The 9,086-nt window shown below is 30.9% G+C and overlaps 2 protein-coding genes across 2 annotated transcripts; both read right to left on the reverse strand.

Moving 5' to 3' along the window:
• Positions 1–1,637: 1,637 nt before the first annotated feature.
• Positions 1,638–4,289, reverse strand: LOC124530172 (protein rolling stone-like). The gene is made up of 4 exons (XM_047104180.1): positions 3,896–4,289; positions 3,623–3,733; positions 2,654–2,843; positions 1,638–2,124 (listed from the first exon to the last, which is right to left on the reverse strand). Exons 1-4 carry the CDS (start codon positions 4,209–4,211, stop codon positions 1,896–1,898), a joined length of 846 nt encoding a protein of 281 aa, XP_046960136.1. The 5' UTR covers positions 4,212–4,289; the 3' UTR covers positions 1,638–1,895.
• A 1,880-nt stretch (positions 4,290–6,169) lies between these two features.
• On the reverse strand, positions 6,170–8,860 carry LOC124544063 (protein rolling stone-like). Its single transcript, XM_047122484.1, has 4 exons — positions 8,471–8,860; positions 7,947–8,060; positions 6,981–7,167; positions 6,170–6,622 (listed from the first exon to the last, which is right to left on the reverse strand). Exons 1-4 carry the CDS (start codon positions 8,781–8,783, stop codon positions 6,436–6,438), a joined length of 801 nt encoding a protein of 266 aa, XP_046978440.1. The 5' UTR covers positions 8,784–8,860; the 3' UTR covers positions 6,170–6,435.
• Between the last annotated feature and the right edge of the window lie 226 nt (positions 8,861–9,086).

Raw genomic sequence — 9,086 nt, forward strand, 5'->3', positions numbered from 1 at the left:
TCAGCATAAAACCTTTTTTAATATGTACTTCTGATAATTGAATTATATTTTTCTTTTACTATATTTAGTATATGACAGACGGGCAAATAGGTCACCAAATGGTGAGTAGTCATTACCACCCCTAGACATTGGCGCCGTAAGAAATTTTAATGACATATCTATAATTCGCCACTAACCTTGATAACTAGGTCATTACGTCCCCTATGCTTGTATTTACACAGGCTCACTCAACCTTCGAGAGCTGAGATGGCCCAGTGGTTAGAACGCGTGCATCTTAACCGATGATTGCGGGTTCAAATCCAGGCAAGCACCACTATATATATGTGCTTAATTTGTGTTTATAATTCATCTTGTGCTCAGCGGTGAAGGAAAGCATCGTGAGGAAACCTGCATGTGTCTAATTTCATCGAAATTCTGCCACATGTGCATTCCACCAACCCGCATTGGAACAGCATGATGGAATATGTTCCAAACCCTCTCCTTAATGACAGAGGAGGCCTTAGCCCAGCAGTGGGTAATTAACAGGCTGTTACTTTACTTTACTTTACTTTACTCAACCTTCAAACCGGAATACAACAATACTACGTAGGGTTGGTTGGCGGTACCTACAATATATGATAAGTGATTGGTACCTTCTCAGTCGTGATTGTGCAAAGCCCTACCGCTAAGTGACATTCAGACTTATAACATTGTTGTACTACTTTTTACGAATGGTTATAAATATTATATATTTTGTCTCTTCAATAAATTCGATTGCATAGTGTTTGTTAAATATAAATGACTTTACTCAAATTTTACATTAAATTTGTAGGTATGGATGTTGTTTTACGTTTTAATTATTATCATTTTATATTTATTTCAGTACGTATTCTTATATTTTTGTCATTTAAGCGCGACGTTCCTGATTTTACCATCGCTGTTCTAACAAGAGTTTTCTTGGAAGAGATCGCTGGAATAGATAAGACTGCATATTTTATACTTGGTCTTATTATCGATTCTTCTTAATTTGTATTGCGTGCTGTGAGTCATAAATAAATAGCATGTGTATTTCATTATATGTAGTAAGCACTTTTTATTTGAGTAGATAGTTGTATAGATTTTTTTTTCAATTTAATTATCTATTTTAGTCATTCAATATACTTTTTAAATTGTTACAATTAGACTGCACTCACTATTTAATTTTTGAGTAGGTAATTACTCAAAAAAAGTCTTTAATTTTTAAGTTTTCGAGAAAAGTTCTGGTAGGAGATAAGCATTATCCTTTGTACGATTTAGTTTCATTATTAAAGTATAATAAATACATATAAAGAACTTTATTCTAAGAAAATTAATTAAAATTAAAATGCTATTAGTACTTACGTTCAATGAACTATTATGTAACGAAACATTTAATTACCTTTTTAAAATGATCATTATCTTTCATTAATCAAAGCAACTCTAAGGCAATATTACATTAATTGGAATATGTACTTCAGTAAATTAAGTAAGCCAACCAGCTTCACTACTTCCAAAAATAAGATTTAAATATAGGAATCGTCTAGAAATCATTCTATTCATGCAGCTAGCATTTTTAATGGCAAAAAAGCATTATATTCAAAATATCAAAAAGATCGTAGGTATATTGATTAGATACGCAATTGTTGTAAAAAAGTATTTATTCATTATTCTAACACATTTCAACATTACGTTTCATGTAAAAAAAATCTAAAAGTTTTCTACGTACACTAAACTTATTTATTGTTGTTATCGTAAAACTTATTTGACAGGATAATATAAACAATAAAATAAATTAAAGGTTCATAACCCACATCCCTTGAACGACATACCTAAAATTATTCAACATTATTAAAAAATTGGAACAATCTTTTCACACTTAGAACGTATTTTTTTATACATCAGACTGCTGTATTTTGTGGGTTAGGGCTTCGGAGTGCGACGTCTTCATCTACGTGGACTGTGACCGAGGGCCTGATGATACGATTTGCAATGGCGTCCCGGGCCGCGCCCAGACCGATCGTGACGAAATGCAGGAAAATAAGCATCAGCCCCGTGACTACCACGACAACAACGGCTACCCCCGGTTCACCCCAATGTACTACGGGGTATATGTAAGGGTCACCCAGCCTGGAAATTAATTAGGATTTTTTAAAAAGATTCCCATTTTAATGAAGTTATGAGTAACTATAATCACTGATCATCTTAGTTTTTATTTTGACTTTTAAGAAGTAAACGAATAATGCTTCTATATTTAATAAATTATTTAGAGTTAAGACGAAAATTGATATCTGTTTTTCAGTCATATCAGTCTTATAATAAAATAAAAAAATATTTTTAAATTGTAAATACTAATCGATTTAACACAAATATATATATATTATGACCAAAAATTTCAGTGAAGTATTTATATGTAGACTTTTTATCGTCAAGTCTAAGAAACACTGGCATAATTGATAATACGTGCAGCAATCATTATTATAACATGAATATTAAAACGATGAGCGTTTTTAAACGCACATGTAAACATTTCAATGGAATTTAAAAACGCTAATTCATATCGGATGTTCGTGATTAATCGTACAAAGGCATTGTTATGTCTCGATAAAAGGTTAGTTATTATTCCGTTAGAAAAATATTCAAGTATTTATAAACTTACGGACTTGTGCCGCCAGCGAAATAATATATGATGCTGAATAACACGTAGGTGAACGCGAATGCAAACGGATGTAATAGATGTAAGAAACGGATGGGGTGAGAAGAGGTCATAAGGAGCAGGAACATTATGAGGGAGTTGATTCCGTGTATTGCGATATCCAAAGCTGCGTTCAATTCCTCCAGGAAGTCCTCTGAAAAATTGATTTTTTTTGAATTATACACTAATTTCAAAACTGACCTTATTTAGGATACGTCACTTATCTTAAATTATCATACTGCATAGGAGATATTATATCATAATTGGATGACAAAATGACTCTCTGGCTATCTTTCTGTAAAGACCAGGCATTATAAATAGTTTTATTTTTTTTCGAGGCATGGTAGTGTAACATTGACAAATTCATAACTCCGAATTGCTACTTTTTTGGCCTTACGCAAGTTTAAAAGCGGATTTCAGGATCTGGAAGGTCGTTGGGTAACTATACTAGACGTACGTGCATATGTATGATCGTAGCGTTTGCATAAATGTAATGTAATCATGTCAACTTAACTATTTTATGTTTTCATAAAATCAGTTTTTTTTTAGCATATTAGGGCGTAGAAGATTTTGCTCTGATGAAATAAGTGTAAAATATTTATACGTACAGTGTATAGAACACCACCAGTAGTTGTTACACAGGGATTTGTTTGTGCTTTAGGGGTTGGTTTTATCAGGCTTTTGTTGCATAATATGTGTATATCCTTCCTTAGGTTTGCATTTCATAAAATTCGTAACAGACAGACAGACCGACTATCTTTACTAATATTATATATACGAAAGTAACACTTAATTTTGTTTTTATAACAAAGTAGGTATAGATAAGATCAAATACTATTACATTTATTCTTAGTTGTAGTATCTACTGATGATTTCTTAAAGATAAATAGCATGAAGATGAGAGCATGCACTTCGAATTAAATAAATGCTTACCGCTATAAAGTATCGTCCAGTAAAATATTGTTATTAAGAAAGCCAAGGGGACGGATACATTATGTAGAACCCAAAACGTCTTCACATACCAGGGCAAACTAAATTCAGCGCCTGTAATAAAATAAGAGCACTTTGCTTAGAAACGAAAAAAAAGAAAATCTAACATAAGTCCATACCATCTGTATTACTATACTCTATGGTCCGCAGATTGTGTTTCATTAAAAAAACACATAAAACCTTTAACGTAATAAAATAGACAAAAAAAAAACTTACTTATTGGTCCAGAGAAATAACAGCGTGCAGAGATTGCCGCTCCTGATCCGGTAGCTAATAGCATCAGGGTGAGGCCCCAATGAGTCAGATATATAAACCAGTAACCGACAGATATGGGGCTAGTTATGTAGAAAGTGACTGAACTTATAACTATACCCAACGACGCCAGAAACAACAGCGTTCGCCATATCAACAGCGGTAGAGGAGACCGGGTCGATTGCCAAACACTGATGTAAAAGTCCGAACTCTTTGGATGTTCTAAACTTAACATTACTAAGCGACATTCTTCCTTGAAATATTTTTTAATGGCGCTCATTTTTAAGTCACGCTAACGCTAAACTGACTATGGTGTTATCGTCAACGGATATCGTATCGCCGAATGCCGGTTATCGTGTGTCACAATATGACTATCAATGCCAAATCGTAATCTAGTTCCATATTTTGATCTCATATCAGTTGTGTGCAATTCTTAGATTTTTCAACGAAAAATCGGGGACTAGCCGATGTATGACTACATCCTTTTGGTAGTTTTACTTTTATTTTGTTTAAATCAAGTTAATTCTTTCAAAGCGACAACCTTTTTATTATTATTAGATATGTTATCGAAATTAATATTTATCAGCTAAGACCAGGTGTGTCAGTTGTATAATGCCGGCCAAATAATAGCCATTCGTCATATTTGTAATTTTGCTTTTCACATTTCATACATCGAAGATAGATGTATAATCTGTATTAATATAAAATATTTTTTCTAAAAAATAACACCGACTTCAAAGTGATCATTAAAAAGTCGGTGTTATTTTTTAGAAAAAATATTTTTTTTTACTCTTTTTAGTGTGTTCAAAGCTTCTGGAGCATGATATACCAAACAATAACATAACAAAAGAAATGTTTAGTGAACCTGTACTTCTCTTCATAAAAGCTACGAAGAGGAGTATAAATTCATATATTAATGTTGAAAGAACTATTTGAGCTCAGCAGTATAACATTATGATTGCCAGAAGCAAATGCCAATATATTCAGTAAATATATTTAATATTCAGAAAATATGTAAAACACGGCACATGTGCCTGTAAAATTTGAGGGTTCCCCTCGATTTCTCTAGGATCACATCATCAGACTTTATTATCCTCATCATGGTACCATTCAAGGAGTATTTTCTTCGGTAAATCGGTTCATAAATGCGAAGTAATCGGCTAACAAAGATAAAAAATATATACTGGTCGAATTGAGAACACTCCTTTTTTTGAAGTCGCTTAAAAAAGATCGCTGTTTTTGAACACGTTTCATGCAAAAACCACTTTATAGTTTGACGTCAGATTTATACCATTATGTAGAAAAAATCACAAGTGTAATATAACCTACGTAATATAAACACTGTAACAATTCTGTCTATGTATAAGTCTATTCTATCTGCTATTAATTTAATTAAAGAATAATAATAAAGTTACAAAACAAAATATTTATTTTCCCTTCTACTTAAAATCTAATCATTTCACTGAAAAAATATTAAACCAATATACATAAATATGTTGGAGCCAGCGCTTTCGGACAAGTTTTTAGTACTTATAATATAAATTAATAGCTGCGTCTCGCATTATATACTATATTATATATTATACATACCCGCATTAAGATTATCGTCATGACAAGCTTGAATTATAAATTCGTATAATATATATTTTATCGCTACATTTATAATCCATATATTATAAAAGACATGGTTAGTTGAAAAAAATCCATAACTTCTTAGGTAGAAGTCAAAGGGGTTTAATCCAAGACAATAATAATATATTATAGTAAGTATATAAAATATATTTCTTACTATAATCGTTCTGTAGTTTTTTTTTAAATTTGTAAATATATTGTCATGCCAATAATGTGGGTAATCCACTTCAAGTGACCTTACAATGTTATATACATATATTTCGACGTCAAAATTTAACTTCATTGGGAACCATTGTATTTTATTTGCTAAAAATAACTCTAACCTATCTATATGTTTGATTATCTTAGATCACATTAACTCAAAGCTGAAATCACGACTGACAAACAAATACCGTCGTAACGTTATTTGGATTTATCGTTATCAGTGTACAGAACCAATAGTTTAAGCAGCTGTTGTAATTTTAGTATTATATGTATCCTAGCATACTAACAATAGTATAGTACCTATATTTAACATAAACTAGTAAAACCTATTTAAAGTTAGTACAGGATCGTTTTGTGAACACATTAATTACACTTCAGTTATTTATGTATAACTTATAATATTTAGAAAAACGCAAAGTTTAATTGTATTTTAATTTATTGAAATATGATACATGTTTTGTTGTTTGAATTCAATGTTATCAAAAATATATAAATTCATATATTTTTTAATTATTTACAGGTCATGTGATCATCGTCATAAATCTTTATTACTACAAATAAAAATTTGAGCGCATCTTACTATTTATACACACGTCATATGTACACTTATTGCAATCACACTTCACTTTTTAACACTTAACACAATTGATTTAATATTATCTTCTCATCTATGCCGACAATCTAAAGCCATCGTTGTCCTGTCGACAAAATCGGCTGAAGGCGTCTCGACAAATCGTTAACATTGCGACAACGAAATGGAGAACCAATATCAGAATGGCGGATAGTACTATCATAATCATAGCGGTACCAGGCTCAGCCCAATCCAGAACAGGATATATGAAATTATTTCCGAATCTGAAATAAAATTTACGGATGTATTCATTATTTTTATTTACGTTAAGCTAAATCGCTACCTTGAAATTATCGTTTTCAATTAATAAGAATGTTGTTTTGTTTATATGTTAACAAGGAAATGAATATATAATGCGTGATTTTTCGAAAGTAACAAAACATCTTTATATATAATATGTATGTTTCGGCAAGATATTATTATAAAAAGATTTATTTTAACCTTAAAACGAAAATTATTTTTATTTTTTTTAATTTTTTTTAAACTACATTTTAAATAACGAATACATTTCTAGTGTTTTTGAAAAAGGAAGAGGTTTTATATTCGACGAATTAATATTTTTTTCGGCAAATGTATACTTACGGGTCCGTACCACCAGCAGCATAATATATCGCAGAGAATATGGCGTATATGACAGCAAAAAAGAAAGGCATATAAAAGTGAAGCAGGTTAGTCGGCTGTCGCGCCGTGAGGAATAGGAGCAGCATGAGAACGCTGTTTATAGCGTGGATAAAGATGTCCAGTACGACTGTAGCTGCGAACTCCGCATCTGTCGATGAAAAACATAATATCACTATAATGTAAGTAATTATTTACAATAAAAAGACTTAGTCTTTTAGCAAAAAATAAAACAAAGTAATTGTAACTAAAATTTCAGGACACATAAATTCAACTTCAGCAAGTTTTAAATTAAAAAAAAAAAAAATACAGACGAATTGATAACCTCCTCCTTTTTGAAGTCGGTTGATAAATGGTATTACATAGTACAAAATAAATAAGAAAAATTTAACCTGATAGATATACATATAATATAATACCATATGTATTATATTATATGTATATCTATCAGGTTAAATTACATTTACCGACGATTCTGACTCAATTAACGTACACAAATCAGGCTAATCTGATTTGTATACTTTAGTAGGTGAATAGCAAAACTACTAATAGTTTTACTATTTACAGTATTCATAAGAGAGATAAAAGGAAATAAATATAGGTAATCTATTTATTAGTAATATAGTATTTTTATAATAATTGATGATATTGTATTTATTCTTGTAAAAAAAATTATCATCGTAATCTAGGAATCCGAACGTTTTGAGTCATTTGTTAAATGATTAATGTATAATTTAGCTGTTATGTCACGTAAATATCTATCTAATCAGATGCTTTGTTGATTATTTATATTATTATTACAAACTATTAGAAAGACGAACTAAATTTAACGAATTTATCAAATATTTTGGGCATTTGCGGACATAATAACAGATAATAAAAAAGATAACAATTAAAAAATGTTTTTTTTTTTTAAATAGCTATACTTACTCTCATTTGCCAGAAAGATCCAATAAAAGACGGTGATAAAGAATGCTATCGGAATCGTTATTGAATATAATACCCAGTATACTTTGATATACCAAGGTAGACCAAACGAAGAGTCTGAAAATACAATTAAATATCATTAAAACATGTGTGATAAGAGATATATGAGTAATTGAGTAAACTATATTTCGCGCAACTTATGGATGTTTAAAAAAATACACACACAAATTTACTTAGATATAAAGGTGTGTGTTTATAATTACATATAATTTGCTTTGTTATGTACTTTGACTCAGTAATTTAGTTCCGTAGAACAGCCAAGGTCTTTCCGTGATAATTTTTTTTTATAATCACATAGTTTGTAATCAAAGACACATAATGTGCATTAATTAAAATAATTATTTTTCAATTTATTTTTTATAAATCATGAGATTAAACACTATAAAAATACGTTAAATTTGAATTGGATTGGAAGATATAATTATGATTGGTGGTGGTAGTATATATTATTATTATTTTGTTTTTACCAATGGGTCCGTTGTAGTATACTGTCGCTGACACGCCAAATCCAAAACCACTACTTAGAGTTATCAACACCAAGCCCCAGTGTGTCATGTATATTGGCCAAGTGGCTGCGCCAACATACATCGTCGTCAATATGAAAGACGCCAATATAATTCCAATACATGACAAAAAAATCAAACCCCTTACACATAACAGTGGCAAAGGTGATATATTCTTTTGGAAGCAACTCACATAAAAATCCGTTTCCGATTCATAATTCAAACCGAACTTTCGAAATTGGAATTGTTGTTTAAAATATGACTTAATCGCACCCATCTCGACCCCGAAATTATTTGTTTTAAACGCGTCACTACAAACTGTTGTCGAGTTGTCATACTAATGTTGCTCACACAAATGTCTGAAACTCTGCTCTTATCTCTGATAAGATTTGCGATCGATTGGGTTGTACATTTTTGTCTGAACTAGCAACTTCCCGTATCTTCATCTATAGAACAATATGTTATTATTATATTTCTTCAACAAAACAACAATAACAGACTGTAAATTTCCCACTGCTGGGCTAACCTCACTTTGAGGAGAAAGTTCGAAACATATTCCACCACGCTGCTGCTTGCATGC

The sequence above is a fragment of the Vanessa cardui genome, chromosome 1 (genome assembly GCF_905220365.1).
Source record: "Vanessa cardui chromosome 1, ilVanCard2.1, whole genome shotgun sequence".
Taxonomy (NCBI): Eukaryota; Metazoa; Arthropoda; class Insecta; order Lepidoptera; family Nymphalidae; genus Vanessa; species Vanessa cardui.